Genomic DNA, 14,875 nt, shown 5'->3' with positions numbered 1-14,875 from the left:
TCTATGTTTGGTATACGCTTGCAATGGGGGAATCTCAACTGAACTTGAGCTGTGGTTATGCAACAAGGTGGAGGAATCCACCATGGTGGGAGGGTTTGGGGAGGGGTGGGGAGAACCCAAGTACTTATGTAACTGTGTCACATAATACAATGTAATTAACGAAGTAAAAATAATAAATAATAATAAAAAAAGATGAAATGCAGCATTTCAAAAAAAAAAAACAAATAAAATGCTGGCAGAGAAGCAGCCAGTAGCTGGTGGGCATTCTGGACCTGGTTAATGCCAAATTTGTATTACCTATACCAGTATGCCAGCATAGTGGTTTATCATTAAAAAAGAGAGAGTGAGATGCAGTGAAGGCAGGGAATGCTGGGCTGGCACATGCCACCCTTGCCCCAAGGTGAGGGTGAAGAAAAAGCTAAAAAGTTCAGGGAAGGTCTGGGGGACCTAATGAAGTGGGAGCAGCTAGGAGCATGTTTTTCAGGGAAGGAATTGTTTCTGCAGTCTTCCACGTACCGAGTCACTGCACTCACAGGTAGGTGGGAGAGTTGAGATAGAATGGTTTAAAGTGGGGATTACATCTGCATCAGACAAAGGCACCCACCCACAGTGGGAGACCAGCACTGGGCTAAGTAGCATTGCCAACCCATTGGCACATGCAAAATCTGTGGCTGTAGGGCATGCCTGGTTGGGCTGGGCCATAATATCCATCTGAGAATGTTAGAGCAGAGAGTAGGCCATGTTAACCTGGGCTGCAGCACCCACCAGGACCCAAGAGAACCAGATCTGGTGGCAGATTCTGTAAGGAATCTGTGGGTTCACCTTTGTGGGACTGCAACACCTGCCAGTTTGTGGTTTCTAAGGAGAACTGGGGTTGGTGATGGGCTGAACTAGACTGGACCACAGAACTCACCTGACAGAACCCACCTGACACTCAATGGAGTTGGGGCTGGGACAAAGCAAGGCTGGGACAGTCTACAGCACTTGCTCACACATATAAAGGCTGGGACTGCAGGAAGACCATGTCAAGTAGGATTGTTGCACCTGCCAGCATGTGTGGGATCTAGGGTTGGAAGCAGGCCTGGTAGGGGAACTTTGGAAATTCCCCTACTAGACAGTAATTTCCACCAGTGAGTGTGAGAGCCAGGGGTTGGGGGTAGAGCTAGACCTGGCTGGGCTGAGTATCTTCTAGCATCAACACAAGCCAGGTCTATGGATGGGCTGAGTAGGGTCCAGTCCACAGCACACACTGGCACAAGTGAAAGCCAGGACAGAGAAAAGGCCACACCAGGCTAGAGTGTAACACCATCAGTTCACATGAGGGCCGGGGTGAGCCAAGTTGGGCTAGGTTGCTGCACCTGCTGGCAAGAGCTAGACTGGGGGCAGCATGGTTGAGATAGGTTGTAGCACCTGCCTGCAAATGCCAATATTGGGGACAAACCTGTCAGGCTGGGCCATAGTGCCCACTTGCATGCATAAGACCCAGGGCCAGGAGCTGGCCTAGTAGGGTAAATCTTTGTAACTCCCCTTCTGGGCTGCTATTTCCATGGGTGAGACAAGAGCTGGGACTGGGGGCAGGCCAGGCTAGTCTAGGTAGTGTCACCTATAGTCGCACATGAGGGCCAGGTCTGGGGGTGGGTCAGGTTGTGCTAAGCTGTAGAACTCATGGGTATACACAAAAACCAGATGGGGTATGGGTTGGTGCCAGGCTAAGCAAAAGCAGAGGCAGGCAAGTACAAAAATTGGGCTGAGGTAGGCCTGGTAGGCATTACCGCAGTTGTCCGAAGGTCATGGAACCTGCCAATATGTTTGAGGACCAAGTCTGTGGTGGACTGGTTGAGCAGCAGCACCTGCCAGTTCACATGAGATGTGGGGCTGGGCTGCAACAGACCAGGCAGCCTGCATCTACCGATATGTGTTGGCTGGTGCAGGTGACAGACTGAACCTGACTCTGTCTGTACTTGATGGTGTAACCAAGAGTCAAGTCTGAGGTCACCCCAGGTGAGGTTTCTAGGCAGAACTCCCCAGCTAGACCCCAACTATCCCAAAAGTCACAGGATGTGTAATCTAATCTTAGAGGGCATGTTTCAAGACTGGGCCTCCTCAGTTGCTGATGCCTTTGCTGTGGACAGTATGCCCAGATGCACATGGAGGACATTATCACCAGCTCATCTAGGCCAGCAGAGGCATTGACTGCCTCGTCACAGGATGGAAAGCAGAACAGGTGGAACAGTTCTGGCCAACTTCTGCAGCATGTTCCTGGGTTTGTGGATGCACTAAAGGTAGTTTGTCAACCAACAGACCTCAGAAAGAGATTCTCAACAATGAAACCAGTAACTTTTCAGAACTATCAAAACCACTTAGATACTAGGCATCATCAAATGACCATTCTGCAAGCCTGACCACCGATGTGGTCTGGCAGCAGGAGTGGTCCCCTCTCCCCTCTCCTCTGTGGACACAGAAGGGGAAAAAAAATGAAGCATTTGTCCTACCTGCCTTCCTCTGTACCTGACCACCCAGCCCTAATCAGAGGCCCAGAAGGGCATTCATCCCTCACAACTATGTCAACATTAAAAAGAAAATTTAAAATAAACTTTAAAAAGACAATATTATGCTGAGGAGGCTGAACTGGAACATAATGGGATCTTCTGTTGTTGTTTGTTCATTCGACCCGAGAGCTGAGAGAGCATGTGAGCATACTATGTCCTTCCCCATGTGCTAGTTCACCAGATGGCCGGGAGCAAGGCGCTCCATCTGGGTCTCCTGTGTGGTTGGCAGGACCCAACTACTTAAGCCATCACATGCTACTTCCCTGGCTGCATTCTGCAGGAAGTTCGACTCAGGAGTGCAGCCAGGACTTGAACCAGGCATTTCCATAAGAGATGTGGACATGTCAACTGAGACCTTAGCCTCTGCGCTAGAGTCCACTCCTCGACACACTGTCGCCCAGAGAGGAGTCTGCAGACAACAGCCATGTTCAAAGACTCCTTGACAGCTGAGTCCAGGGCACTTTCTATACTCCAGAGTTCTTGAGTGTTCTTTAATAACGTGTTTCACTCCCAATTACCAACTGAAAATTTTAATTGTAATGAATTATATGTTTGATTTCTAGTATTTGAATTTCAAGTTCTATTCATTCCTGCATGTTACTAAGTGATTTTTCTCAATGTTCTACTTCTATCATTAAAGTTTTAGTTTTCCAACTCTTCAGTTCAACACTCTTGGTTTTCTGCAAATGTATGTTTAGAAGAGAAATGATTTACAACATTACTCTATGATACTGTTCATTAGTATTAAATAGGCTTGGAAAATATTTAAAAATGCTTTGATAATGTCTTACCTGGAAATTTAGTATTTGTTGAAGTCTTTCCTTCATCTGGTGACATCGCTGGTTCACTACAGCATCTAGCAAGGATAACCTGCCCAGAAGACAGCCCAAGGTATCTTCAATAACATCTCGGTTATCCCCCTTCTCTGGGAAAGCTTGGGAAAACAAGTTCTTGTTCTTATCCATTTCTTCAGACATTTCCTTAATGTCTTTGGCAAGAGTCTAGACCAAAGTAGAATCTTATTTCAATGTTTAGATCCATTAATTGATATTCAAATAAGTCATTTCCTCAGAAGCAGCACATGAGATCTCTCTTATTACTAAGCAACAATTACACCTAAACCAGTTTAACGTCTTTCATCCTTACGCTTTTAACTATAACATACTAAGTGAAGTGCTATTTAGGAATCCAATACTTTGAAGTGTGTGCTCCATATGTGAAGAATTTGTAACATACAACAGTTTCCTATGAAGAGTTTTCCATTTTTCTTCCTTTTTTATACATAAGGAGTGACGATGCAAAATGTAACTATCTTGACAACTTTACACAACTCCTTTCTGCATTATCTGACATGCAAATGAATCTTTGAATGTTACTAGTACTATTCAATACTTGATTGTTGTTTATAAAATTAACTATTCAACACTCAAATCTTTTGTATTCTGTTATGTCATAGGTGCAGAGAGAGACATTGCCACACTCACCTCTTGGTTGAAAAGGCAAGTTTCTGTTTCCTCCGGCAACAGTGCTGTGGCAACAAACAACCGCTCTTCCACATCATCCAGCCAGGTTGAGGTGGCTGAAACCCCATCATACAACTTCTGCTCCAAGTGCATATTTTGCTGCGGTGCCCCTCCTCCCTGTAACACAACACAACACAACACAACACACATAGACAGCAATTAAATTTCAATTAGAGTCTTGAAGATGAGATTCCAGGGCCCAGTGGGTTTCTGTTTTAAGGGCCACCACCCATGCTGTGCGTTTCCCCATGCATCTGTAGGATAGAAGAGCTCCACAGAGGCCAAAAAACACATGCCAATACAGCACAGCCTACCTGGGATGAAACTTCCTCAAAGGCCTGACTCAGTCCACCCAGCAATGAGGCAACAGCGGTTTTATCTTGGGTCTGTCCATCTCCTTTGTACAGTTGTACGCCAGATAGGAGTCGGTTTGGCCTGCTGTAAAACTGTGGGAAAACAGGATTGGTTTAGTGAAGAGTATAGGAGTCATGGCCCTAATCTCTTATTTGAACATATACCTGGAAGGAGATGCTGGGAGAATGACTTCTACCAAAACATCTAGGGAAAGCTGACTTTTACATTACAACAGGCCCACTGAACACAGTGACCTGATTCAACAATGCCAGTGTTTTTGTACATAGATTTACAAGAAAAAAAAAAAAACAGTGGAAGATGCCTAAGGAATTTTTACAATCTTTCTCTCAATTTACCTTCTCAATGTAACAGTCTATTGTGAAATCATCCATCTTGAATACCAGACGTTGACTGAACTACTTGATTTCAATAGTGTAAACCTTGTCTCCCCTCAACTCCTGTTGGGAAACACAAAACCTCTTCCCAGTAAGGACCATGCTATTGTCTGACATTCATATCCCCTGATGATGTTTCTCATCAAATTCGGGCTCCTCCAACCATGCCTGTTGGCACCTGAGTCATAAGCCTATCCAATGGACAAAACTGCCAGCAAGGTCAGACCAAAAATGAGGAACTTTGACATCACACAGATCTGCATCCAATTCCAGCTCCTTCTCTTCTGAGTCCTACTACGCTGAGAAGCCATCAGCCTCCCAAGCCTGAGCTTTCAGGCCCAGAAAGTCAGGACTCCAGTCTCAGCACAGCATTTGTAGACACACCAACGCCTGGAATATAACTTCTGTTTGCGACATGATTACTCTGCTTTTCTTGGAAATTTTGGCAGCTTTTACTCTACCTGCACATCACCTGAACACCCCAGAAAGGAAAACAATTTCTGAAAATAAGCCTTCAAACACAACTGACAATGATAATAGTGGATATTTAGGCGCTTTCCATTTGTATTCATAAATGTAGTGAGAAATGAATGTGCATCTAAATGTTTCCATCTAGGCATCCTGTGAGAATGTCAGTGGCAGCTGGATAAGATCAAGCCAGAGAGTCCCAGAGTCATTTGGGGTGTAGTCCCTGAGATGATCATTGCTCCAAGATAACAGAGGAGGCATCCAGAAACTGCACAGGCTAGATGAATTGCACAGGTGTCTTAACTTGCACCCACAGCATGTGGACTGCTGGGGCTGGACATGTAATAAAGGTAAGGAAAGGTAAATGTGGAATTCAGGTTTATCAGACTCAGAATATACAGAAAAGACCATGGCCCATAATCTGGACTGTCCACAGATGCTACATTCAAAGGAGAGGGGAATCCAACACCATGAATGTAAGAAGGTGGTCAGGTGTGGGATCTCCAGCAGCAAGGTCTCAAGCTGGGACTCTGAGAAGTGTTTGCTCGGGGTATGTGGAAAGACTGATTAAAATCTGGGCAGGAGTCCCATGCAGTATTGGCGTGGGCTCTCATTTGCCAGGGTGCATCTAAATCTGGAACAAGTGCCTCCAGAAAGAGGCCATCTTATTGCCCAGAACCAGAGCTGGTGACAACTTCTGCTTGAGTAGAAAAGATGGTTTTGGTAAAGGGACAGTGAGAGGTCAGGAAGCACGGCATGCCATGTAGTTTTGTAACATGGGTCAGAAATGTAGCTTTCTGGTGGGATTTATGCACGGAACCTCACAGTTGAGGGGGTCACATGGCAAACCTGAGCCCTCTTCTCAGTGAGCCCTGGCAAGCTGCTTGTGCTTCGGTGCCTACTTCAACAGTTCCTGCCTCTCCCTCCTTAGAGGCACTGTTGTTATTGATATTTCCCACATCTATTCAACATGTTCAGGCTGCCCAGCTGGTCCTAGCCAGTGCAGTGAGAACAGCATTGTCTACAGCTCAACAGTAAAGGGATCAGAATTTACCATGATGGAAAACTATTACCCTGGAATGAGCCATGATGGACACTGCTGGCTCAGGACATGTGCTAAGCTTAAGTTTCAGAATCACCCTGGCCATAGCTGTGGTAGGCACCCCAGGCATGGTTCTCCTTCTGGTTTACTCATTTGCCCTCCGATTTCTCTAACTTCAATAGTCCTCTTGCTTCAGCTTACAGCGAACTAATGCAATTACTTACCTAGGACCTTTTGTGGCTATATCCACTTCCCTTGAATTTGGCATGCTTAGTGGAACTGAGCCGAACATCACACAGTCTCCAGCCAAAGAACCAGCGTTAGAAATGGGTCAGTAACCTTTCTAGCTGACCACAGATTCCCCTGCCATTTAGGCACACTGAGATCCCAATATGCTTCTTATTAGAACCTTCTGGAATGATTAAATACTGGAAGTAGCTATAGAAAACAAAATGATCTGATCTCTTAGCTTCAGATTCGCAGAATCCTTTTTGTCTTACATGTACATATCCTTTCTTGGTTTCCATCATTTTTAAGATTGCCAAAAAAAGGATATTGACAATTTAGTGATTTATTATAATGAAGAATCAGATATTGATAATGTTTCCGAAAAAATAATTTACAAACGAAATAAAATTTTATATACAGATTTATAACCCTGTTAAGGTAAATATGAAATACCATTGTTACCAAAATGTAGGATAATTTTTTTCGTGTCTTAATTTTGAGTTACTAATGGAATTTTAAACTGATAAGTGGCATTTGTGAAAGTATATTGCTTCGGCATGCTATTCACATATTTTTACTTCTTATTTATTTCATCTACTTGAAAGAGAAACAAGAGATTGATTCCATGACTGGTTCACTCCTCAAATGCCCACAGCACTCAGGGCTGGGCCAGGATGAAGCCAGGAGCCCTGAGTCCCACCCAGCTCTCCCATGTGGACGAATCCAGGAGCCCTGAGTCCCACCCAGCTCTCCCATGTGGACGAAGCCAGGAGCCCTGAGTCCCACCCAGCTCTCCCATGTGGACGAAGCCAGGAGCCCTGAGCCCCACCCAACTCTCCCTTGTGGATGAAGCCAGGAGCCCTGAGCCACACCCAACTCTCCCTTGTGGATGAAGCCAGGAGCCCTGAGTCCCACCCAGCTCTCCCTTGTGGATGAAGCCAGGAGCCCTGAGCCACACCCAACTCTCCCTTGTGGATGAAGCCAGGAGCCCTGAGCCACACCCAGCTCTCCCTTGTGGATGGCAAGGGCTGCCTCATCAGAGGAGCATGAGCAGGGAGCTGGATAAGAAGTCAAGCAACCTGGGGAGGAACCAGTACTTTGATAGGGGACTTTGGCAGCAGCATAATCTGCATGCTGCAACACCCCTGTGCATCTTTCATGTTAGTTAATATAGAAAAGTATAATGTTTGATACCAGTTGTTCTTGTTCCTGTTCCAGAACATTCTGTAGTAATTTCTGTTTGGTACTAAATTCTTGATGCAGGCTTTCCCATTTCATTCTCATCTGCTCTTCAGTGGTTGATCTCTCTTCTTCCATCCCCATCTCCTGGGATAACACATCAGGTTTTTCGCTATTAGAAGAATAAATAATCTAAGTTTACAACGTGTGCAAAACAAGTGATGACACAGACAATTTATTGTGTAGCAGATCTGGCCTCCAAAATTGGAAGTCATTAACTGATGCTTTAAAAACATGTTAAGACAGAATTTGACACTAATTAAGAAGTATATTTTTACTCATGTCATGAACCAGACAGAATATTTTGTGGCATTGAACATTATGTTTCACATATCTAAACATGAATTTTCTCATCTTCTAACAATTAGGATTGTCTGTTCTTGCAGAGTTACAAGAATAAAGGAAAGAGAAGCTCCATAGGATACCTGCACCAGTCTCTAGCAAACAACAGCCTCTCAGTGAACAGGGGCAAAGGATAATGGTAATAGCAACAACGACAACAGATCTGAAATCCAGCAGGAACTGTCTGCAGTCCTAACCAGAGCTACATCATCTGAAAGACACATTAGAAGCTAAACACTATTTTGACATAGGGCCTCTTCCTTAAATGGAAAAACGAATTTCAAACTTGTGATCAGATTCTTGCTAGTCAGAGTATAAATACAATGTGTCTGTAAGTAAAGTTGTTGGAAGAAATGTTAAAGTTTCCAAAAGCCTGGGATGCAGGGGTTGTACTCCGAGAACAGCTAGGAGCCTGCACCCTGTGTTGGAGTAGCCTGACGTCTCAGGCGCGCTTTCTATTCCAGAAAGGTGCAGTCTCGCATTCCTGCCCCCACATGGGAGAGCCGTGTTGAGTCAATGGTTGCTGTCTTCAACTTGTGTATTTGGGAAGTAAACCAGCATACAGAAGATCTCCCAGCACCCTTTCAAAATACCTAGCTAAATAAAAACTGGGTGGGGAAGGGGCAGAGCAGGGCAGAGTGGCAAAAATATACAGAAAACTATTAAGGAAGTGTAAACATCTAAATAGAGGAATAGTACACGTAGCAACTGCAAGGTGAAACCAAGTTCTGACTCCATGAATAGGGAACAAAGCAGAGACCCACTGTAGATACACTTTGGACACACTTTCATAGCCTTAGCAACACTTTGTAAGCATGGTGGGCAATGGAAGATTCTTTTTTTTTTAAAGACTTAATTATTTTACTTTAAAATTGGCATTTCAGAGAGAGAGGGACAGAGAAAGACACTTTTTGCTGGTTCACTCCCCAAATACCCAGAGCTGGTCTGGTCCAAAGCTGAGTGTAATCCAGGTGTCCTACATGGGTGCTGGGTCCCAAGGTCTTGAGCCATTTACTGGTACTCTCTGAAGTAGATCAGCAGGGAACTGGATTGGAAGTGGAGCATCCAAGATGAGAACTTGCATGCATATGGGATGCTAGCACTGCCAGTGGAGGATTAGTCTAAAATACTACTAATGATAGCCCACAGTGGAAGGTTTTAAATCCGTTAACAGTTTATCACAATTTTAAAAAATTAATTATGTTGGGCCCGGCGATATGGCCTAGCGGCTAAAGTCCTTGCCTTGAAAGCCCCGGGATCCCATATGGGCGCCGGCTCTAATCCCGGCAGCTCCACTTCCCATCCAGCTCCCTGCTTGTGGCCTGGGAAAGCAGTTGAGGATGGCCCAATGCATTGGGACCCTGCACCCACGTGGGAGACCCGGAAGAGGTTCCTGGTTCCTGGCTTCGGATCGGCGCGCATCGGCCCGCTGTGGCTCACTTGGGGAGTGAATCATAGGACGGAAGATCTTCCTCTCTGTCTCTCCTCTCTGTATATCTGACTTTGTAATAAAATGAATAAATCTTCAAAAAAAAATAATTATGTTGCATTATGTAACACAGTTTCATAGGCTCTGGGATTCCCCCAACCCCTCCCCATGCCCTCCCCCCATGGTGGATTCCTCCACCTTGTTGCAGTATTACAGTTCAAATTAAGTCAAGATTCTTTCTTTGCAAACATATACCAAGCAAAGAGTCCAGCATCTTATTGTCCAGATAAATTCAACAGTTTCTTGGGGAGACCATTTCTGGTCTGAAGGTAGAGCTGGCACAATATCGTCTGGATCAATTGGAAGCCCCAGCACAACATCAACAACCACTTACAACACTATGGAATTAATTGACATGGTATTGAGTAATCAATATGTTAAAACAACGCAAGTTCTTAACCACATCCTGTGACTACTCCATTGACATTTCAGTTTTTGTTTGTGCACAGAACCGGCTGCTATACACCTTAAAGTGGATATAGGGTATTATTCAGCTTTCTCCTGTCTTATAGTTTCAGTGTTACTTAAATATTTTCACTGACAATAGATATAGCAATACTCATTCTTTTGTGTTGATATTTGTCAGCTGTGTCGATATTTTTAGATTTTTGTTTTTTGTTCTTGATGACTTTTCTATTGGTTTCTGCATATTTTGCTATATAAATTATAAGTGCATTTGAATGTTTTTGATGACCTAATTGTTTTGAAGATTCTGTAAATACATTTATGAAACACTTATAGTTTAAATTACACATCTGATACTATATATTATATGCTTGTATATCACGGGCACACTCAACATTGATGTCATGTATCAACATTAGGTCAGCACTGATAAAGCTACAAAACTAAAACAGGAAAAAATCCATCCCCAGTGTGCCTTCCTCAAAGTTAGCTGTCATTTGCTATCTTCTAATCTGCTGTTTATCCATATGCATACTAAGTTTTCATTTTGTATCCGATCTTTACTAAGGATTATGTATCTATTTTCTAATTCTATTATAGAACATCTGCTTGAGAATATATATGCATGCATTTTAAAAGTCTATACCATTTCATGTATTTATGCATATTAATTATTTAATATTATCAGCGATATGTTAAATATTATGTTCATAACACATACTTCCTCATTTTTGTTATTTCCTCCAAAAAGGTTTCAGCAAAATGGGAGAGGCAATAAAACCTGCCAAAGAAATCTTCCAATTCACAAGCTTAACCACACAAGAACTCAGAGATTTTATTTTGTTAATGTCTTATATTTAATTAATGCTATGCTTTTACATTTAACTTTTTTTATTGTTTGAAAGGCAAAAAGGGAGAAAACAAATACAAGAAAGAAATCTAAAATCTTGTATCTTTTGTTTTTTCCCCACCACAGCTGAGCTGAGCCAGGCTGAAGGCAAAGGCTAAACACTCAACCTGGGTTTCCCATTTGGGTGGGAAGCTGAGGCTTCACCTGCTGTGCCCCACAGCAAGGACAGGAAGATGGAAGCTGGAGCACAGCAAAGCCGTGAACTAAGATACTCCACGGGATGTGCACATTCCAAGCAGCATCTTAAATACTGCGGCAAGTGCCCACTGCCACTTTAGATTTAAAACAAACAAACAAACAAACAAAAACTGTTCCTGGCTGCTGCAGAGGTGAACAGAGGAATCCTCTATTTGTGGTGCCAGCATCACATACGGGTGCCAGCTCAGGTTCTCACTGCTCCACCGCTGATTCAACTCCCTGCTCACGATCTGAGAAAGCAGTGCCAGAGGAAGTCCTTGAGTTGCTGGACCCACGTGAGACACCCAGCAAAGCTCCTGCTTTGGGATCAGTTCAGCTCCTGCCTTTGTGCGCATTTGGGGAGTGAACCACCAGATGCAATATTTCTCTCTCTGTCTCTCCTTCTCTCTTTAAATCTTTCAAAAATTGATTAATTTTTTTAAAATGTGTTCATATATATCCTCTCAGATAATATTCGCAATGTTCATACTTTTGTGCTGACAGTAAGTGGTAATTATTTTAATTCTACAGATGAAGAAATTGAGGGAAAGGTGACTGGTATCTTCAAGTCAGATCAAATCCGATGTGAATAAAACACAGCGATATTCCCACTGTACCTCAATTCCTCTACCTCCCTGTCTTTTAAATAAAAATCATCATAAAAAGGCTCCAACATCCTGGATTTTTTCTGGAATATTATTTTTATACATATACAACTTTCAAATTCTATACTCCAAACCAGTACTCTAAATTGAATGGTTTTACACCTAGAAATCACAGCAATAGATTTGAGAAAAGCCAAAACACTTATTGGACACATCCATTTGCTTTGGAGCAGCACGTTAAGCCAATCTCTTGTAGTTAAAGTGCTCTGAGTTAAAGGTCTCAATGGGAAGGTCATGGAACTAATCCTAGTAGGAATTTCCTATTGGATTAGTGCGTTCATGAACAGAACATTCTGGAAGGAGGGCAAGTTAACCTGACACTGTATTTACTGGCTGTGTGCATGCCAGGCAGTGAAATGTCCTAATTGGGGGTATATTTAATACCCTAACGTAAAAACACAACTTCCAAATTTGACGGAAGACGCTTGAGTATTACATGGAGGGAGATGGTTACAGTTCTTCAGACAGAATAATGCAAAGAGGAGCAAGCTGGAGCTCAAACCTACCCTTCCTCGCCAGAGGGCTCTGCAGTCGTGTGCTGGGTCAGGAGCTCCTCTCCGCGGCTGGCTACTGAGCGCAGAAGGCTCTTCTGCTCAGCTAATTCTTGTTCCAACTCCTGTCCAAGGGCAAACACAAAGGCAAAAGGCTTCGTTACTTTTGGGCTACTGCCTGCCACCATGACTCTCCATCTAGCAAACCTCAGAACTCAGACGGCGAGAGGTTAAGCAGTGGTGTCCTTACATATCCAAGCCTGTCTCCAACACACTCCCTGCCTTTCTTTCTCTTTCTGAAAAGTTCTGTGAAAAAATGTGGTGAGAACTATGTGAAGTTTTCCTGGGCACTGGTGCCCTCTAGTGGTACAAAAGACAGCTTCAGTTTTCAGTCCCAGGACTGCTTTTTTTAAGTCAGCAGGGATGGTGATTTTCTACTTGTATTGTAAATTGGATTGCCAACAGATTTGGCTTTGCATTTCATCTTCTCTAATAGATGCACTTGCTTTTGGAGTTGGAGAAATATTTTAGCACTCTCCTTACGTGAGGTGCAGGTATCAATGATAAATCATTCCTATTAACATCGATTTGTTTCCCTGGGCAACAACTTTACGTCCTATTTTGTAGTGATATCTACTTGAAAGTGAAAAACAATCCATTTCTTTAAAAGAACACTCATAATTCAAACCTGTACCGAATCTCAGAGGTCTTCCTAAAAAAATTATAGTAAAATGGATTCAAATGGGGAGAGGGGTGGGGTTTAGAAAATAAAGTTGGGAGGCCATGCTTGAGTTGTGCAATTCATCAACCTCAGGACATACTTCTGACAGGATTTCAACACGGCCAGTCAACCCAGGGCTCACGAGCAAGCACCCGCGGCCCCTTAGCAGATCTATAAACAAACATTCTATCTTTGCAACAGATACAATTCCTCTCCACTTCTTGACATATCTGCTGGCTACAGAGGGGTAGGAAACACTTTACTTTTTGTTGCTGGAGACTGCTTTGCCTCCGGTGGGTCCATGTGGTGCGAGCTTGGGCTAGCCATTCCTGCATGCCAGGGCTCTGGGTGGCTGTCGGGTGAACATCACTCTCCTCCTTTTCCTGTGCTGTTCCCTGCTTTTAATGAGGCAGAGAAATCAAGAAAACCATAACCAACATGGCAAAAAAATGTTACTTGGTGGTATCTAAATAACAATACCAAAGTGCTTTCATTTGGATGTCAAGTCACATTTAAGGACAAAACGGTAACACAAAACCACTAGAAGTAATGACATCTGCAGGACACAGAACAATAAACAGTTGGTTAAACAGAAATATTTGTGTGGAAACCCTTCTATTTCCACAATGGTTGCCAGGTAATATTCTAGAATTCTCTTCCACAAAAATGTAACTAGATCCTTCTATGAGTTTTGTTTCTTAAGTCATACGAAGGTGAAATGCTTCTCAAGTGGTCAGGACTAAACAGCTCTGTATCCCTTCAGTTAAAGCATTATTCTGCCACCTTCTCTCTCCAGATCTACATAATAAATGTATATGCCAAGTACTTGTTAGATAATGACTTTTCTAAAAGGTTATTTACCAGAGATCTCTGTGTGTTTGATAGGCAGCAAGTCTAAAGCTTTGTTAGGTTCACAAACTCAGTAAGAACTTGCACTTTATGTCGGACTCTTCCATAGTGCAGTGGTAATGGGTACAAGCCAGGGCTTCCCCGTGGGGCTGAGCCCCGACTGTTTGCTGCTCTGCCATGCTCACCTCACGACCCAGGCCCCTGGGCTCTGTCTACAGGGCTGTGAGGGACAGTGAGCCACAGGGAATTTGATTTCCAAGGCCCTTCAGTGCACAGTGCTGTATCTGACACTGTACTTTATAAACCTTCAATTCTCACCATTTTTACAGCTAAGCTTTAAACGTGCCCTAGAATCCTCTATTTGTGAATGTCTGCTGTGTATATAGCTATGTTTAGACTGCTATATGTTGTTAGTGGATTCTGCTCAAATCTCAGATGACTGTCCTTTTGCAATCGTTGAGATGAACACTTTAGGTCGTTAACTGTGGGTACATTTGATTACCATTCTGCAAAGATCCACAGAGCCTTTACAGTTCAGCAGTGATAATTCAACATGTCTGACAAGTGGCTAAGTCCTTCCTCCACTCCCACCACGTGCCTGCTCACGACCATGCTACTGCCTGCTGCCTTTGATACAGTATGGCGAAAGGAGAAAGGCACAGGCTTACCTGCTAGGTAAAGGGTTGCTCTCCCCGCCTGATAATCCTAACGGCATCTGAAAGGACCACAGTGCTGCTCATCAAACACAGACGGTTCTCAAAATGGCTTGCTTTACCTACACCATTAAGACATCAAGAGCAGAAAGCCGGAGCCAAGACTGCAGCTAAAGGACCATATTATTGTAAAATACAGGGTCAGCGGGAGGGGTAATGGGGAAGGGATGAAAGGGAGAAACTACGAAACTATGTCATGAAAAATAAGATACAAAAATAAGAAAGTTTTGCTTTAACATCTATGGATGAATCCATGAATCTCCTAAGCTACTCCCAAAGTGTGGTGGCTAAGCCCAAAACATGGCTATCAGCACT

At 43.5% G+C, this 14,875-nt stretch overlaps 1 protein-coding gene across 2 annotated transcripts in view; it reads right to left on the bottom strand.

The window, feature by feature from the left end:
* The window catches only part of SYNE1 (spectrin repeat containing nuclear envelope protein 1), a 465,933-nt gene that overhangs the window by 120,214 nt on the left and 330,844 nt on the right, over nucleotides 1-14,875 (bottom strand). Inside the window, exons 98-103 of one of the 2 annotated variants that reach the window (XM_058663996.1) lie at nucleotides 13,262-13,393; nucleotides 12,293-12,402; nucleotides 7,754-7,910; nucleotides 4,387-4,518; nucleotides 4,034-4,189; nucleotides 3,341-3,550 (exon numbers count right to left, since the gene is read on the bottom strand). In XM_058663996.1, the coding sequence (XP_058519979.1) occupies nucleotides 3,341-3,550; nucleotides 4,034-4,189; nucleotides 4,387-4,518; nucleotides 7,754-7,910; nucleotides 12,293-12,402; nucleotides 13,262-13,393 (897 nt within the window). Of the gene's footprint in view, nucleotides 1-3,340; nucleotides 3,551-4,033; nucleotides 4,190-4,386; nucleotides 4,519-7,753; nucleotides 7,911-12,292; nucleotides 12,403-13,261; nucleotides 13,397-14,875 lie in introns of both variants that reach the window. The other variant, XM_058663829.1, reaches the window with a different exon arrangement.

Source organism: Ochotona princeps, chromosome 1 (assembly GCF_030435755.1).
Source record: "Ochotona princeps isolate mOchPri1 chromosome 1, mOchPri1.hap1, whole genome shotgun sequence".
NCBI lineage: Eukaryota > Metazoa > Chordata > Mammalia > Lagomorpha > Ochotonidae > Ochotona > Ochotona princeps.
Note: the sequence above shows the minus strand (reverse complement) of the source record. Positions and strands in the feature narration are given on the sequence as shown.